Source organism: Peromyscus leucopus, chromosome 14 (genome assembly GCF_004664715.2).
Source record: "Peromyscus leucopus breed LL Stock chromosome 14, UCI_PerLeu_2.1, whole genome shotgun sequence".
Lineage (NCBI taxonomy): Eukaryota > Metazoa > Chordata > Mammalia > Rodentia > Cricetidae > Peromyscus > Peromyscus leucopus.
This window is the reverse complement of record NC_051075.1, coordinates 40,566,458-40,586,287: the sequence shown is the minus strand read 5'-3', so window position 1 is coordinate 40,586,287 and position 19,830 is coordinate 40,566,458. Positions and strand designations below refer to the sequence as shown.

Here is a 19,830-nt window from a genome sequence, read left to right as displayed (position 1 = left end):
GAAGGAATAGCTAATCCCTTAAGAACAATGCACCTTTGACAAAGAGATGTTGGGAAATATAGATATAATTGGCATAGTCCTACCTGTGTTAAGCATGTGTAATGAGGCTTCATACTCAAGAAGACATGTAATTATTTTGGAGAAAAACAAAGACTTTCAACAATCCCTAAAGCTATAATTTGAGGAAATTAACATGTGTTAAAAGTAATAGTTGTGATTTAAATGCAAGAGGCAAAAGGTACAAAGCTTACAGAAGATAGGTAGATTCAATCGTGACTTCAAGAAAGGCATTTCCAATTTTTAAAGATTGATTTACCTTTTGTTTTATTTTTAATTATGTATATGTGTCAGAGTGTGGGTGTGTGCACATGAGTGCAGATGCTTACAGAAGCCAGAAGAAGGTATTGGATCCTCTGGAGCTATAGTTAAAGGCAGTTGTGAGCTGCCCTGTGCTGGGAACCAAATTCAGGTCCTCTGTAAGAGTAGTACTCACTCTTAACCACTAAGCCATCTTTCCAATCTCAAGAAAAAGATTTTTTAAATGATAATTAAGAGCTTAATTAATAACGGATCATTTGTTGCATTAAAATAAAAAACTGTTTATCCAAAGATACAATAAAAAGGAGGCTGTAGAGATAGTTCAGAGGTTAAGAGCACTTGTTGCTCTTGCAGAGGAGATCTGGGTTTGGTTCCCAGCACCCATATGGCCACTGATAGCCATCTGTAACTCCAGTTCCAGAGGATCCAACACCCTCTCCTGGCCTCTTGTGTGCACTGTAAAATAAAAATAAAATCTAAAAAAGGGATACAATAAAAAGGAAGAAAATGAGTCACGAAGCCAAAGGATATATTTGTAATACATAAAACTGCCCAGAGAGTAGTTCCACAAAGTGTAAAGGGCTTTTACAAACCAAGCAGATAAAAGCAGACAATTCAATTAGAATATTTCAGGATCGAGGCTCAGGTGGCTTAGTAGGTAAAGCACTGGTATGCAAGTGTGAGGTGAGGCCCTCAGTTTGGATCCCTAGAACTCAGAAAGCTGGATGCATGTGTCTGTGATTTCAGTGGTGCTATGGTGAGCTGGGAGGTGGTGACAGGACAGTCACTGGAAATTTGTAGGCCTGCTAGCCTGCCATGTGTAGCCACAAACAAGAAAGCCTGTCTCAAGCAAGATTAAAGACAGTGATTGACAGTCAACACTGTCTTCTGACTTCCACATGTGCGCGCACACACACTCTCATGTGCATGTGAATATCTACACAGACATATATGCAAAGATAAAAAATTTAAAACTTGGGAAATAGAAATATGTGAATTGACACTTCGAAAGAAACTTTTCTGGCAGATGAACATGATGATTAGCAAATCATGGAAGTGTAATGCTACAATGAGATACTATTACACATCTACCAGATTAGCAAATCTAAAAAGTCTACCCATATTCATATTCATGAGAGTGTTGAACAGTAGGGGCTCTCATAAGCTAGTGATATGAACCATAATTAATAGATCACTGTATATTGAAACCACTAAGATAGTACTCATTTTCTGAGATCTCATGATTTTTACAATGGCTAGTTATCACAGCCAAAGTTGATACAGTCATTTTGGAAAAGTTTGACACATGATATTGGGAGATACACATACTCTCTGTCTCATAATTATACCTTAGATATATCTAGAGAAATATAAATATGGAATGCACATAAAAGAATACCATTTATTGTAGAATGCATCAATATAGGGAATATTTGTACCAGTAATAAGAAAACTATGTCTACATGCAGTAATATGGAGAATTGTGCAAACATGCTAAACAAAAAGAAAGACATAAGATATATGTATAATGTAGCATGACATTTTAAAGCAGAAAAGTAAATTGTTTAATTTCATAATGAAATTGCATAAATGAAGTAGTTCATTCTTGTATAACAAATAGATGCTGAGTGTGGAAATAAAGAGACAGGAAGACAACTAAGAGAATCAAAAAGTACTCCACAGGTAAGTCAAATGTTAGGTTTTTAGTTTTTAAGCATAGCATCCTAATTTAAAAAATATTCTGTGACCATTTAAATTTTAGATTTATTACAATTAAGATTATTTATTAGCTTGGAAGTCAGGTTCTAGGAAGTTAGAAATTTTATTTTCCAGATTAAAAAAAAGAATACACAAAAGTTTATATGAGCAAATACCAAGAATTGTTACTCATAATTGATGATACATATTGAGATGGAAACCAATTCATGATTGAAGAAAGTAATTTAGACATGATTGAATGATTTGTTATGGCAATTCGAGGCCAGTGGTTACCATGAAAGTATCTTGATAATATAGTGTAGTGGAAAGCTTTAATAATGACAGATACAGACTAAGGTACCAAGGATTAAAATGAGAAATGATGAAGTAGTAATCTACTGTAAAGGAAATACAGGTAATGAGCACATTATAATTTTTTTACACAGACCCATATTGTTTCTGTAATAGGATTAGGTATAATCATATATGATAATTCTCTCTCTCTCACTCTCACTCTCCCTCTCTCCCCCTCCCCCTCCTCCTCTCCCCCTCTCTCTCTCCCTCCCTCGTGTGTGTGTGTGTGTGTGTGTGTGTACAAAAATGAGATAAAAGAAAAGTTAATATTCAGGTTCTCAATCTTTAGGGATAAAGTAGCATAAAATTAGAATGGCAAAAAATTTAAAAAAAGGCAATTGTCTGATAATATTCACATTAAAACACAGTTACCTTGGATAACTTATGAAGACAGACTTATTACATTTTATAGTCTAAGAGCTCATGATTAGTTGGTCTGTTGCTTTGGTCCAGTGGTAGTACACATATCATGACAGAGTATACATAATAGAATCAAACCCTCATCTATGGCCAGGAATTTTTTTTGAAGAGATCTCACAGTCCGTTTCAGAGCATGCCACCCACCATCATATAAAGAACTCTCAGATTTGGGGCCTGGAGAGATGGCTGAGAGGTTAAGAACACTGGCAGCTCTTCCAGAGGTTCTGATTCAATTTCCAGCAACCACATGGTGGATCACAACCGTTTATAATAAGATCTGGTGCCCTCTTCTTACCTACAGGGGTACATACAGCAGAGCACTGTATACATAATAAATAAATCTTTAAAAAAAAGAAAGAACTCTCAGATCCTACCTCCCAGTAATACCATGCTGGGGCTTAAGCTTTCAACACAGATCTAAATTATAGCATAAAGCAATAAAGAAAATTGCTTAAAAATAAATTTCCTTTTCAAGGAGTTAGCAGAGTATAATGTGGAAATTTAAAAGAAAAACCACTCCTCAGTATTTTCCGTCAATTTCAGTATGTTTTGGTTATCATTTACTCTTTTCATGTAGAGATAAAAGAGGTGGGGCTGGGGAGAAAAGACTTTACTGACAAAATAACTTTTATGTTTTTTTATTTTTCTATTTTTTGAGTATATATATTACTTCACCAGTTCTTATTTTCCTTATCTGCGAAGTGATAACAGGCTAATGTACATCCTACCTTATGTATTATATGGGTTTTTTTTATTAAATAGTAACAGTCATTGTGAAAGTGGTGTGTTACTTTCCATCTGCAGGCTGTGTACATAGAACACTTTGGAAAGCCAATCGAAAATAATAGTGGTGAAGAAGAAAGGACTGAGAATTTCCCACAAACTCCTGAAACGCCTTTATTTCCAAGAACTCCAGAAACTATGAAGACACCTGAATCTGTGGAGAAAATGCAGTTCTCTAAAAGCCCCTTCTTTGAAATGTAGGATTTTCATTAATAATTCTAATTGAATTATTTATACATTGAGTTTATATAAGTAATTTATAGGAGTAGTAAAATACCTGCTTAATTAGAACTTGAGAAGATACTGAATATCCACTGTGACAGTATGTAGGTTTCAGATTTTACAAAGGATGCATACGTGGGAAAATTTTAGTGTCAAGCTCAAGAACTACTGATACATAAGGAGTCGTGGACTACTTATTTGAGTAAAGCTTCAGCAGTCAGTTCCCTATGTGTAGTGTCTGAAGCAAGTGTTCCCATTTTCTTAAGACTAAGTGTCTCTAATGTAAATATACAGCCTTGGAGACCACTGATTGAGGGCTTGCAGCCAAGAAAGCAATGCTGAATTTTTTAGCCTTTGGCTACTGTTCAGACTGTCCCTTAACATTGAAACGTAAGTCCTTCTTAGACCTAAGTCAGATTGTGCTTCATCAGGTATTACTCACCTGTGTTCTACTCATGTATCTTAAATTGCTAGTAAGAATTTTATGTATGAATGCCATGCATTTGACTCAAGCAAGATGTATTCAAAATAGAACTTATCATCAAATCCTAAAATTGTGAATGAATGTTGTATTATATGCTAAATTCTGTGGGTGAGAATATTATGGTCTGTAAAGGTATGTGATTCGATTATGATCATAGAGATTGCTGTGGCAGTATTGTCAGACTTACATATAATATGTAACTATACATTTATTTATTTATGTGGTTGGGGATGCTGGGGAATGCATCTAAGGCCTCACTCATGCCAAGTACACACTGACCAGAGGTACATTCCATTTTTTTTTTTTTTTTTTTTTACATTTTATAAACTGGGTGGTGGTGGTGCACACATCTAAACCCAGCACGTGGGAGTCAGAGGCAGGCAGATCTGAGTTGGAGGCCAGCCTGGTCTACAGAATGAGTTCAAGGACAGCCAGGCATCAAAGGCATGAGCCACCACTACCTGGCTTAAAGTTGAGATTTTAAACTCAAACCATTCTCGATCTATATTTTATACTCTCTTGCTTAATTACTTTTTCCAGGTCATTTATAGTTTATCTTCTCTTGTCTAACATTCTGTAGTGTCTGACTTCTCATTAAAACATGTCTTGTGTCTAGTTTTCAAGATCTTGAAGACAGTGTCAGAGATGAGAGCTTACATTTTGAATGTGAATGGCTGCATCTAAATTTCACCTTAGGCACTCACTATTTTTTTAAGCAAATCACTTAACATTTCTAAACTTCAAAATTACTTGCTGTAAAATGAAAAGTGATAACAGCAATACTTTGTTTTGATGGATTGTTACAGAAGTAAATCACACTTATGTAAATGTCTAGAATAGTGCTGTCATTTCTTGGTAAGAATTGACAGTTATCACCCCAGATTGATTTTATATCCCTACTAAACCATCCTTTCTCCATAAGTTTGTCACTTCCAAACCCACCTCCAACCTTTGTTTACAAATTCTTACCTGTATGCCATTGCTTATAGTGATTCCCAGTCTGCATTGTTTAATAATTCATTTTTAACATTTTGATGATTTTTTAAATCTCTCTGTAACAGAACTAGAAACATAGGACCTGAAGGACAAAAACAAAAGGATTCTCCTGGATTCTCATTTCTTATGAGTTATTCTTCTAGATCACCTGGACTAAATTTATTTGATTCTTCTGTATCTGATTCAGAAATCTCATCAGATCAGGTAGTGTGATTTATTTCTAAAAACTGTACATCGGAGCTTTAGGCAGTTTTAGTCCTTTAGTACCAAGCTTTCTTAGGACAGAGGCAACTTTTTAAAAAAAATGCTATAGATATAACTCAGTGGGATAGTGCTTGACTAGTGTCCTTGAGGCTGGGGGACACCTCCAGCATGGAAAAAAGTTCTGAGTATTTAGAGTATAGAAAAATTCCCTACTGTTTTTTCATTCTTAACTTCAGACAAGCCAGATTCATATTTATTTATTAAAAGAAAATCTTGAGGCCAGAGAGATGATTCCACGGTTAAGATTCACTTGCTGCCCTTCAGAGGCCCCGAGTTCAGTTTCTAGCACCTATGTTGGGATTCACAACCTCCTGAAACTCCAGTTCCAGGGGAGCCAACAGCTCTTACAGCATCTGTACATACACGGCACACATACGTCTACACAGGAATACACAGAAATAAAAGTAAATCTAGGAAATCTCTGCCTGGCATATGGCTCACGTAGTGGTAGAGTACTTGTCTACTGTTCATGAGGTCCTGAGCTTGATTTCCAGCACCCAAATCAAGTAAAAGAAAAACCTTAAGGTAGGGATGATCTCAATTGTAGTTAAAAGCAGATTAACATGAATTTGGTTTTATAACTAGTGTGTTACGTATTTTAAGTGTAAAAATAAACTACATATTCTCATTTAATTCATAATGCTATTGTGTTATATTAGTGTTTTCAGTTATGTATGTATATGGCAACACTTCATTCATTAATTTTAAAAGGCCTAAAGAACTTGTACCAGTGTTGTTACTTTTCAGTGATGCAAATCACTATAAATTGTTTACTTCTGAATTTAGCAATTAAACCCAATATTAACTCGTTCAGTACTTGGACATGTAGAGTATGAAATTGGTGAGAATAATTCAAATTCCTTATCTATAAAGTAGAAATAATGACAGTGGCTGCCATAGAGTTTATGAATATTAAATGAATTTATACACATAAAGGATTTTCAGAAGTACTACTCACTAATGCTGTGTAGTACAAATGTAAATATTTTCTTGCTATTGCTCATTTAAATAATCATACCTAGCATTTTATATGGCTTAAGTTTTTGTTACAATATATTAAATTGAAAAAAATTACAAATTTATTGATAGAAGATATGGTATTATACATTTTATAGTATTTAATGTGTTTAGCTTTTGTTGTTATTCATACATTTATTTCATAAGCAGTTTGTAAAAGGAATGTCTAGACATGAAAAAACATACCACAAGAACTAAATTGTTTTTTACAATAGTAGCATGAACTTAAATATGTATAACTTCAGCAGGAAGCATATACATTTTGCATAAAGAAAACTGTAAAACCACTGAAAAATTATTGAAAGGGTAAATACATGAGGTATTTACATAGGAAGGGAACATTATGGAAATTTATTTCTTTTCAGTGCTACTTAAATATAATCTAATCTTAATATAATTGAAATCCTAGAAAATTAGCTGGGCAGTGGTGGCACACACCTTTAATCCTGGCACTTGGGAGACCAAGGCAGGTGAATTTCTGTGTTTGAGGCCAGCCTGGTCTACAGAGCGAGTTCCAGGACATCCAGGGGTGCACGGAGAAACTCTTGTCTCTAGAAATAAAAACAAATGAACAGCAGCAAAGAAGAAATCATGGAAAACTGTATTTTTAATTTTTGTTTCATTTTGTTTTGTTGTGGTGAGTTGAGGAAGAAGACCATCCAATTAATATATTTCTTAGGACAAATCATGATGAATTATCAAGAGAATGCTCAAAAGTAAAACTGGTAATAGAATGAAATTCTAAACAAGTTACCCCAGAAGAAGACAATAGAGAAGAAATTGAGTAAGAAAGCATAAAGGCAGTGGTGTTGGCGCACGCCTTTAATCTCAGCACTCAGAAGCAGAGGCAGGCAGAGCTCTGAGTTGGAGGCCAGCCTGGGCTAGGAAATGAGTTCCAGGACAGCCAAGGCTGCACAAAGAAACCCTCTCTCGAAAACCAAAATAACAAAAACAAAAAAAGACAGAGAGAGAGACACACCCACATACTTATTTCAATATAAAGCTGATGATAGGTTGAAAATTAATAGGTATGAAATTATATTTTATAAAAATTCTAAGTCTAAGAAGGCTACATGATCACTTGGGGTACCCTTCATGATAAAGACATTGCTAGAAATGAGAGATAATTTATAAAAATAAAAAGTTCAACTCATAAGGAAGATACACCACTCACAAATATGGTTTATGTCTAGGGACAGCTTTAAAACATGTAATATAGAGCTATATATTGAACTTAGTGGTGGAGTGTTTGCCTAGTGTTTACAATGCCGTGGGTTCAATTGCAAGAAATAAAATAAATGAGTTAATTGGATAATTAGTCAGATTTACATAAGAGGTAAATAGATACCCAACTCTGTGTGTTTTATACTCCCTTTTCTCAACAGTTGTTAAAATTAGATAACATAGTAAGCATGTCTTGTAAGATCTGAACGCTCTAATCAGTCTCTTTGGTCTTGTTAATCTTGATGAACACCATATCCAACAACTCTTAAGTTTTCAATCACTAATGGTATAATTACAAGATAGACTGTGTTTTGGTTCATTAATTGAATCTTAATAAATATAGAAGTATTGGAATCAGAGTGTGTTCTCTGACCACAGTGCAATTAAATTGGAACTTAATAAGATACCTAGTGCCGGACAGTAGTGGCGCACGCCTTTAATCCCAGCACTCGGGAGGCAGAGACAGGCAGATCTCAGTGAGTTCGAGGCCAGCCTGGTCTCCAAAGTGAGTTCTAGGAAAGGCGCAAAGCTACACAGAGAAACCCTGTCTCGAAAAACAAAACAAAAACAAAAACAAACAAACAAACAAAAAAAAGATACCTAGAAAAATCCTAAACATTTAGACTGTGAGGCAAGAAAATAGTCATGAGAGGTATCAGAGAAGATTTTGGAATTACTTACTATGAAAACTTAGCCATTTCAAAATTGTAGAATGATAACACAGCCAGAGCAAAGATGGTAGTTAGATAATTTAGTTAATAAAGCAGATAATTAATAGAAAAGAATGATCTAAATTTAATGATCATTGGTTTTCTTTTGAAAAGATATAAAAAGAACAACAAACCAAAGCAAATCCAAAGTGAATGAAGAAATAAGAAACACTAGAAATCAACGAGCTAGAAAAAAAAACCCAGAAAATTAGAAAGCCAAAGTTGATTCTTTGAAAATGACTAAGAGGACTGACCAACTCTAGCTAGATCGTCAGAAGGAAAGAAAAAAGGTCACTTACCTCTATTAGAAATTAAGAGGATATAATTATGTCATAAATATTGTAAAATAAATTGGGGAAAGGAACTCATTCTACACATTAAAACTGGATAAAATGGCTCAATAGTGGGGTTCAGGCCTCTTGATTTTTTTGACCTGGGACCCATATGGTGGAAGGAGAGAACTGATCCCACAAGTTGTTCTCTGACCTCCACATATACAACATGGCACATGTGCCCCTACACATACACACATAATCACTAAATGCATAAAACTGTATAAACTTTCGTGTAACCAAAATGGTATGATAGATGAATAAGGACTGATCCAGTAGTCAGTGGTATAGGCTAGAAAGTCTTGAAACAAAAGAATTTAGAATGTGATAAAGGTGGGACTATTAGTTGTAAGAATAAATTAGGGACTTATACATTACACCAATAAAACTTACCAGTTTAAGTTTTAAATTAAATTTAAAAATATTAACCATAAAATATTCAGAAGAAATATTAGGATGATTCTCTAAGTGTAAATATTTTATATATTGCTATAATCAAATTATTAAAGGCTTCATTTATTTATTTATTTGTTACAGTGTTGGGAACCCAACCTTAGGCCTCAGGAATGCTATAGACAAGCACTCTACCACTGAGTCACACCCTCCAGACCAATCCTTGTTTTAATATAAGTAAATGATATCCATTGAGTGCTAGAAATTGATCCAAGAACCTCATATGCTTAGCAAGGACTCTACCACTGAGCTACATCCTGAGCCCAAAGACAGATGATTTTTTTTAAGTTTTGTGATATCTATGTAGAAAGTTACTGTCATGTCTATTCTAATATTATATACTAAAAAAGTCCAGACTCTAGTGTCAAATATAAATGCTACTATATAAACTGTTCTTTTGGTTTCACAAGTAATAGTTAATGGGAATATTTTCCAGTTTAATGAACATTACTCTGAAGAAAACCTAAATCCTTCTTCATCACAACAAGAAATTGGTAAGTGATTTGAAGTTTTCTACATATAAAACATGTTACTTCTCCTTCGTGGTACTTGGTTTATCTCCATCTGATCTTTTAGGCCCTCAGTGTTAACTAAGGAGACAGTGCTGCCATCTCCTCACACAGAAAGCAGTCCGTAACCGATCTGTTCTCCTTTCCTATCCTCCTGTCCTTTCAACTCTTCCTTCTCCATTCTTTCAGCACGGAAACTCTTTCACAACTTGCCAACGCTGTTGCCTCCTGTACTACTGACTTCTCAATTATCAAACATGGGTATCTTGCAATTGTTAATCATATTTAATCCCTTTTAATCATTTGTTTTTGTTTTGAGACAGGGTTTCACTGTGTAACTGCCATGGCTGTCCTGGAACTCACTCTGTAGACCAGGCTGGCCTTGAACTCAGAGATCTGCCTGCCTCTGCCTCCCTGAGTGCTGGGATTAAAAGTGTGAGCCACCAGTGCTCAGCAATCCTGTATTTTCTTTTAAAATGGTATTATGAGAAGTAGAACTCTTAAGTTATCTTTCTGTGTGGGCCTGACTCAGCCCTGGCTTGAGTTAACCCTTATTATTGATCATAAATGAATCAGAATAAGAAGACTAGGAAATTCCTGCTTTAGGAAAATGGTTGCTGTGCCACAGGGCATTCAGGAACACAATTAAAGACATTTGAACGCAGACCTGAGGAGATGGAGGTAGTAGGTGATTAAAAAAGTATTCTAGGCAAAAAGTGAAAAGGTCTTGACATGGTAGCATAATTGGGTGTTCAGTGAAAAGCAGGTGAGAGAAAGGAGACTAGTGCAGCACAATAAATCAGAAGTGTGAGAAGGAACAAATCATGTGCAACCTTTCAATCATTGGAATCTTTGGATTTTCTTCTAAGTGAAACAGGAAGCTACGGCAGGGTTTTGAGCACATGACTGAAATGCTCTGACAGGTTTTTGGTTGGTTGGTTGGTTGGTTTCTGTTTTGTTTTAAGGATTACTGTGGATTGCTGTGTGGAGAAAACACTGTATAAAAACAAGGGTAAATGCAGGGAGATGATCAGCATGCATTAAATAATTGGCATGATTAAAATAATTCAAGTGGAAACTGGTGGTTGCTAAAACTTTTTTTTACAAATTCTGGGCCCTTAGCTCTGATTGGCTAGTCATAAGTTCTTTATATGTAAGATATCTTTTGACATTAAAAACTCAGTATATCTGAAATAAAAGCTATTCTCCTTCTGATATCCTTAGTGGTATCTCCATTGTTGTGCTTGCCAAAATTCAGAGTATCAGTGATAATTTTAGATTTTCTTTGTTGTCACTAAATTCAACTAGTCACCGTTTTATTAGTTCTTTTTTTGAAATACTTTTTCAATTTTTTCTGAGATTATTGTTTCCAACTCATAATTATTCACATGGGCTATTACAGTGCCATCTTAATTGATCTTTTCTTCTCAGCTTACCTCTACATCACAGCTTCATCTTCTTTATGCATAATGTTGATTCTATTATCTGCCATAGTCAAATCCTTAAGTGGCTCTCACTGACTGTCGTTTATTTATCATCTTCCTCAATATAACATTGAAGCTCTTTTTAAAAGCAAATTACCTGTGCTTTGATCAGACTGAGGAGTTCAGCATATCTCAAATATACCCAGACATTTTTTCCTGCTTGTTTCTTACAGCCTCCAACTTCCATCTTCTTTAAAGACTAACTTCTCTTTCATAAAACCTCTATTTCCAACTTTTAACTTCCATCCCCCACAAAAGAATTTCTACTTTTCTGAACCTCTTCTTTTTAAAATAATGCTTATATTCTATATAATATCACTAAGTATTTATGAATACATATAAAACATCCTTTGGAACTCTGAAGACAAGGACTTGTTTTATATTTACCTTTGAATTTCTCAGAGCACCTAAAATACTGCCTTACCCAGGGATAGACTTTTATTTATAGAATGCTTAGGAATTTTATGAAAACTTCATAGGAACTTCTTAAAAAGAAAGTAAAACTCATTTATGCAAAGAGAAATTCAAGGCTTTATTTTTTCTGATATGAAATGAAATTAGTAAAGAATAAAATAAAAAAGGGGAGTAGGGGAACACAAACATCTGCTAATCAGTTCATCCTGCTAGCAAGTTCATTTGATATTGGTTGCTTTATGCCACTTGTTTCAAATAAGCCTTTGTGTTGCTGTAGATTTTAAATTGTTGAGTTATAGTTGATTTTAAAGATACTGAAAAATATTTCTGCTTTCGGTTTAAATAATGAATAATGAATGAGAATTGACATAAAGCAAATCTACATGTGAAGTTGATTTATAAATTTTCTTTCAAAACGGCGGAAATCTTCACAGATTTGTCAAAGACTTTGAACACTGCTATAAGCATATATTGTAATTACTCAATAAATAATAGCTGGATAATGTATTTTCCCCTTTTAGTTACATTTCTAGATGTTCCTTTCCACCATTCTATTCATGTTTTCCAAAGTAACCTAATAAAGCAGTTTAAGTTATGTTATATCTTTGCTCAGAAATACTTAATGGTTTCCTGTTATCTATTTAAGTCTACATTAGTGAGACATTCAGTAGTCTTTGCAAACTCATCTTCATTAATTCTTGTTTAATATATCTTTGTTATTTTACTCAGCATCCTGCTAAGTTGAATGGATTTATGTTACCCTACTATTTCCTGTGCACACCTGTTTCTGGGACTGTGTGCTGTTCTCTCTACTTGAGATGTCTTACCCTGCTTCCTGCTGTGTATACAAGTTCGTTACACACTTGAGTTCAAAGTATTTCTAAGTAGGGCTTAAGTTGGAGTGTACCTTTCCATAGTACCAAAGGCAATGCTTTGTGTATATGAAGAATACATTTAAATATCTGCTAAATAGATAAGTGATTCAATGTTCATCTATTTGTTGTGTACAGTACTCTGTAATCTAGTAGATTTAAGTTTCATATAACATAAATACAATGATATTTTAATATTTATATTCTTCAGGAAACTTATTTGGGAAATCAGAAGGAGAAGATACCTTCACGTTTTCTTTTCCCTCAGACGCTTCAACTCATACATTTGGAGCTGGAAAAGATGACTTTAGTTTTCCATTTTCTTTTGAACAGGATCAAAATACAATGCCTTCCTCTTCCTCAAAAGATTTTTCATCCTCACAAAATAAAACCCAATTTATGTTTTTTTGAATTATTATTTTTGAACTATTATTGCTCTACAATAATCTAGAAAAAAATCTGTATTATCACTGAATGCATGAAGATACATTTTTGTCAATTAAGTAGTAATTTGTTACTACAGTTGAGTCATTTGATTGAGGTTATTTAAGTACTGAATGTTTCATTTTTATTTGTGACATTAGTTAATCATTATTTATTTTAATTTTGGCTTTGACATCGTAAGTCCTATCAGACAGTCCTTCTATCTTAGAGACGTCAATACTTTTTTCCATTAATTTTTGTATGATATTAAGTCCATTTCTCTCTGGAATTTGAGATTTAGTCTGGAGTATTTTAATTATTTTGATAATAACAAGAATGCCTTCAAACAATCAGAAGACCTCGTAATGGTAGCTGTGCAGAATTCATACGTTAGCAATTAAAAGTCTTGGAATCACTGGGTTTTATTTAGGCTTCATTATTGCAGGATGCAGAATGGAATTCTGATAGTAATTTTTTAAAAATTCATGTCAATGACAGTAAAGGTTTATGTTATTTTCTTCTAAATGCAATAACAGTAAAATTCTAATTTTGTTAATTTGTTACTATGTCTTAAAGAAAGACTAATATCTGAAAATTGTATTGTTATATCTCTGGTTGTCCTGGTTTTGAGTAAACCTTTTTTGAAGAATAAAAATTTTTTTGTTTTCCATCTTCAACAAGGAACATTTCATATTAACATTTTTAGTTTTTGCATTTATATTTTGTTTCATATTTGTATTTCATGTTTGTATTTTATGTTCGATATTTTTCAACTAGACATAGATTAAATTAAGATATTTAAATTTAATTAAGTGATATACATTGCTTAATATCTCTGTGTGCCTTTAAATTGAGTTGTGAAGTAATAAAGAGTGTGACTGTATTTGGATGTGTAATTGCTTACAGATTTTTAAGCCTTCACTTTTTTCCCTACATCTGATCAAACTGCAGAGAAAACCCACTTGGTTTCTTCTCACTGCCAACAGGAAGTTCAAAGCCTTTAATGGGAACCCTTACTCCTAGTCGTTATTTAAAACTCATGCTTTTCTAAAGCCATTTTCAAGACATCTCAAGCTTGCACTCCAACCCTCAACCCCCAGAAATCCTTGTTATAAGGGCAGAAAATTGTTTCTTGCTATATTTTGATGCATGTATGTGGAATCATCATTCTCAGCGTGCAAAACAAAGAGGGAAAGTCTGTCTAACTTCTTCAGAATATTCACAGCATGTCACAGCTTATTGAATTAAGCCTTTCCAAAGACTTCAGGAGGCTGATCTATAACTCACGATAGAATTTAAGACCACATTAGACTATATATTTCAAAATATTTACTTATTTATTTTGTATGAATGTTTGCTGACATATATGTCACTATGTATACTATATCTGGTGCCTGAAAAAGTCAGGTGCCAAGTTTCCCTGGGACTGGAGTTACAGATGGTTGTGAGCCTCCATGTGAGTGCTAGGAATTGAACCCAGGTCCTCTGGAAAAGTAGCCAGTGCTCTTAACCTCTGTACCATCTATCCAGACCCAGACTATATACTTTTAAAAAATCTAAACCTTCAGTAACTGGTTAAAAGATGAAAAGGAATTCTAGTTTAAAATATAGGTTTACAGTTATATGACATTCTTTGGATAAATATGAAACTAAATAGTCATGAATAGAAATCCATTTTTTAAAAGTTGAAGTTTTTCAAGACAGGATAATTAGTTTGTGTGTGTGTGTGTGAGAGAGAGAGAGAGACAGAGAGAGACAGAGAGAGAGACTGATCAAAGCACACTATAGCCACAGAAAATGTCATAATGCAATTCCTTTGTATAATTCACATATACTTTAAAAATCTAGAGTTTTTGTTTTTGTACCAGATACTTTTTTATGACCTGACATGGATTTGATATGATAAAAATACTGACTATATGAAAAAGAAAAAAATTGGAATTCGGTTGTTTGAAGAGACTCAAAACTTATCTTAGCCTAGATTGGCAATTTAGTGTTTTATTTTTATTTTAGTAATATGTGGCACACTGGTATGGTTCAGTTTATTGTGAATCAATAAATGAAACAAAATGGTGTTTTTAAAATATCTAACTGCACATGTCATCTTGAGAACAAAGGAATAGTTTAGTTTTGCACTCAAGAACATGTAACATGGTTGAAAAGACAAAACAGGAACAAAAAACACTACAATGAAAAATTATCTTTTGTTTTCATAGACTATACTGATACGTTGTAGAAACAGACACTGGTTTCTTTAAAAAAAATAAGGCATGGACTGGAAAGCTTAAAGATTCATTGAAGAAGTAGGGTTTTTGTTGTTGTTGTGTTGTTTTGTTTTGTTTTGTTTCGAGACAGGGTTTTTTGTGTAGCTTTGGAGCCTTTCCTGGAACTCACTCTGTAGCCCAGGCTGGCCTTGAACTCTCAGAGGTCCGCCTGCCTCTGCCTCCCGAGTGCTGGGATTAAAGGCGTGCGCCACCACTGCCCGGTAAGAAGTAGGTTTTTAATTAGGACTGTAGAGGTATGTAAATTATAAAATGTTAAAGAGTAAGTTGATGCTGCTAACCATACATTTTAGTTAATTAATTAGCTAATTGATTGAGCACTGGGGATTGTTAAATTACGACTGATGGAGGCAACTTGGAATAATAGAAAGCAGACAGGCATATCCAGAAGCAGAATTGTCTTTTTATCAGAACAGCTGAAGGACCTCATCTCTTGTAGGAGTAGAGACTATGCATGTAGTACCAAGGGGTTTGGAGTTGTATAGACTGGAAATGGGGATGGAAGATTCCATCTGCAGGTCAGTTCCCCTCCAGTCTGTCTTGAAGTGGTAGATCCCAGTGGGGTTTGGTGTGTGAATCTCCTTGTCAGAAGCTTGCACAAGTGTTATCGGTCAACTTTCTGTATGGAGTCCATCTGAGGCCCTTACATCATTAACCTTTCAGAGATTGGCCCAGAACCTTGCACATGTAGGCTCTAAACCGCACCTCCAGCTCTGAGTTGATGGCATTTATATTTATTTGTTTACTTATCTGTTGTGTTGAGTGGGTAGTGTTCATAAATGTGAGTGTTCAGGTGTGTATGCCCATGCATGTGCACAAGCCTTCCTCATCTCTCTCTACTGAATTGTCTTGAGACAGGGTCTCTCATTGAACCTGGAGCTCTTGCTTTTAGCTAGATTGGCTGGCTGGCCACTGAGCTCCCAGAATCCTCTTTGTCTTCTCGCTGAAATGTTAGTTACAGGCACATGCAGCCACACCCAGTTTTTTACATGGGTGCTGGGGATTCGAGGAGCTTATATCTGTCCCCATGCTTGCATAGCAAATGCTCTTAACCACTGAGCCATTCTCTAGGCCCCAATTGACGGCATGTTGGCATTGCATTTTTATGTTGGCCAACTCTAATGGCTAATGTTTAGCAGGATTTCAGTAAATACTTGATTAATAGAATAGAACTTAATTGGAAAAGAAGACAGAGAAAGCTTTCTATGTGAAGGGAAAACAATCAGCAAAAGAAAAATACTATATATAAAAGGAAATAAATAGTCTTACTGGACTAAAGAAAAACAGGAAGTTGAATTTAATAGATATGGTATAACTCATAGTTGGTAGGTCATGATGTATTTGAAATTGAGGACAATAAAGAACTTGTGTTTTAAATACCAGAAAGCAAGTGTCCAGAGCTGAAGACAATAGCCCATCAGTGTTTGCCATGCAAGCGTGAAGAACTGAGTTGTCCTTAGATTCCACATGAAACCCTAGTGTTGTAATCCCAGCATCAGGGAGGCAGAGATGGGAATCCCTGAGGCTCATTGGCCAGCCAGGCTGCATAATGGGTAAGTTCCAGGGAAGGAGTAGATCCTGCCTCAAAACAAAACAATAAAAACAAAAGACAGTGAATGGCATCTGAAGAACAAGGTTGAGCTCTTATTTCACATTTCTATACACTCACACTCACAAAATGGAATAACCAAGGAAGTTAAACTGACAATGTAGTCAGTGTTGAGAGAACTAGAGATAAACCACTTAGAGGGCAGTTGCAGTTGTCCAGGTGCATGGGCATCATAACTAGTCCTGTGGTTTGATTCCACTGGCCCCCAAAATTAGAAAAAAAAATGTGTATTTAAAGGAAATACATTTGACTAAATACCATCTTGGTATAAGGTAAAAAGGAGAAAAAACTACCTTTTACAGGTTGTGTTCCATTTAAATATCACATCATCCAATAGCAGGAGCATGTGCAGTGTTTCTGTTAAAAAAATGGCTTTGTGGCCGGGCTGTGATGGCGCACACCTTTAACCCCAGCACTTGGGAGGCAGAACCAGGCAGATCTCTGTGAGTTTGGGGCCAGCCTGGTCTACAGAGCAAGATCTAGGACAGGCATCAAAACTACACAGAGAAACCTTGTCTCAGAAAAAAAAAAAAAAAGGCTTTGTGTGAGCAGGTGTGCATGCTTGTGTATGCAAATACCTGTGGAGGCTAGCGCTTAGCCTTAGATATCTTGCCCAATCACTGTATACTCAAGATACATTTCAGAAAGGGCCAGGCTGTGGTGGCTCATGCCTTTAATCCCAGCACTCCAGAGGCAGAGACAGGCGGATCTCTTTGAGTTCGAGGCAAGCCTGATGTACAAAGTGAGTTCCAGGAAAGGGGCAAAACTATACAGAGAAACCCTGTCTTGAAAAACCAAAAAAAAAAAACCAAAAAAAAAAAAAAATCAGAAAGTATTCCTTTGAGATAAATCTGCTATTGTCTTCAAATTGCAAACTTACTTCCACTTTTTTCTTTTTTGATATTGGGCCTTACATAGCCCAGGCTGGCCTTGAATTTGGTTTATAACCAAGGATGATCTTGAACTCCTGATCTTCCTGCTTCCAACTCCCAAATACTAGGACTATAGGCATATGCCACCACTTCCAACAAACTGTCCCCATTTTTAGTAAAATTTCAGAGACAAGGGGTGCAAATTCCAGAATCTGCTAATACATTTGGAAGAAAAATAATCAATGCATATTGACTTTTTTTCCTTTTTTCTTTCTTTCTCCCCCTCCCACCATTTTTTCAGATTAAAGGCGCGAGCCACTACCACTCAGCTATTTAATTTTGTTTGAGGAAAAACCTATTTTAATAGAATCAGATGTCTTAGTTAAGGTTTCTTTTGCTGTGAAAAGACACCATGACCATGGCAACCCTTACAAAGGAAAATATTTAATTTGGGATGGCTTGCTTATAGTTTGAGTGGTTCAATCCATTACCATCATGGTGGACCATGGTAGCATGCAGGCAGACATGATGCTGGAGCTGAGAGTGCTACATTTTGCAGGCAACAGGAAGTAGACAGGTTCACTGGGCAAAGCTTGAGCATAGGAGACATCAAAGCCCACCCACACAGAAGTGTGGATACACTTCCGCCAACAAGGCCATACCTAATAGTGCAACTCCCTTTGGGGGCCATTTTCTTTCAAACCACCACATTAAGCTAATCTTGTCTCTGCTTAGGAAAGATTTAATAAGAATATAAGAGTACTACTCCAAAAGTAGTCAAGAGTCACATTCTCAAAGCACATGGGTATCTAAGCTTACAATAGCTTCTATGATATCACTGCTGAAGGAATACAACACACCTCTACCTGTGTACATGTTTGTTAGTGTCTGTCTAACAAAAATGAAACAAATTTATTCAAGTAATTCAGCAACATGGTTCATTCTGTGGGTACGGTTTGGTTGCTGAGTTAAGAGTGCTGAGTTAAGAGTTTGTACGTTAAATCCTGAGAGTCCATGTGCTAAAGGCTGGGTCCCCAGGCAGACACTATAGGAGGTGATACAAGTTTTGAGAGTGGGAAGTTGCTGGGTCATCGTGCATAAGGGATTGTGAGACCCTGCTACCCTGTCTCCATGCTGTTGATCAAGATATGACCATTTGCATCTACAGAGACAGAGGTGGTGTTATCTCTTTGGCTATCTCTTCGAGTTCAAGGCCAGCCTGACTTACATAGTGAATTCCTGGCTGGCTGGGCTACCTAATGAGACCCTGTGTAAAAAAAAAAAAAAAAAAAAAACTAATCACATTTAAAAAAAATATCTCCGCCGGGCGGTGGTGGCGCACGCCTTTAATCCCAGCACTCAGGAGGCAGAGCCAGGCGGATCTTTGTGAGTTCGAGGCCAGCCTGGGCTACCAAGTGAGTTCCAGGAAAGGTGCAAAGCTACACAGAGAAACCCTGTTTCAAAAAACCAAAAAAAAAAAAAAAAAAAAAAATCTCCACAGCAAAAACTAGAGAGGTATTTGGCCATTGGCCACCATATTCAGTTAATAAAATTACCTATCCCAACTGTCATCTCCAGATCTCTCTCTGTTTTACCTACATGTGTCCTTTCTGTATATGAAATCCCCTTTGCTTCTCTTTTATAAGGATGTAAGCAGCGCCTTTAGGATCTGTTGGATATGATTCAGACTATCACCCCAGTTCAAGTTCCTCAACTTAATGATACTGCCTTACACAATAACTTTCACAGATTCCAGGAAACAGTTGTCTATATCTCTGGGGAGGGACCCATTTTTTCAGCCTAGGGCACAGTATCTTTTGGTTCTCAGTCTTGTCAAAATAAATGTTTTCCACTGTCTTCAGCTGGCTCCTTGTCTCTATTACACTCTAAGCATGATTATGTCACTGACTTACATATGGATGGATTCATTTATGCTCTTCTAAATTCCATCTTTGCCTACCCAATTTCCTGCTTGATTTTAAGGTTTTTATATATTTTTGACATTCTTATTTTATCTTTATTAATATTTTGCATGTATGTGTGTGTACCACATGTGTGCCTGTGGAGACCAGAGAGAGCATTGGATTCCC

The 19,830-nt window shown here is 35.6% G+C and overlaps 1 protein-coding gene across 1 annotated transcript in view; it reads left to right on the top strand.

The window, feature by feature from the left end:
- The window catches only part of C14H14orf39 (chromosome 14 C14orf39 homolog), a 35,183-nt gene extending 21,548 nt beyond the window's left edge, over positions 1–13,635 (top strand). The window contains exons 14-18 of the mRNA XM_028859202.2: positions 1,940–2,001; positions 3,595–3,770; positions 5,341–5,479; positions 9,712–9,769; positions 12,766–13,635. Of these exons, the coding sequence (XP_028715035.1) occupies positions 1,940–2,001; positions 3,595–3,770; positions 5,341–5,479; positions 9,712–9,769; positions 12,766–12,965 (635 nt within the window). The 3' untranslated portion in view covers positions 12,966–13,635. The remainder of the gene's footprint in view (positions 1–1,939; positions 2,002–3,594; positions 3,771–5,340; positions 5,480–9,711; positions 9,770–12,765) is intronic.
- The last annotated feature ends 6,195 nt before the right edge of the window (positions 13,636–19,830 follow it).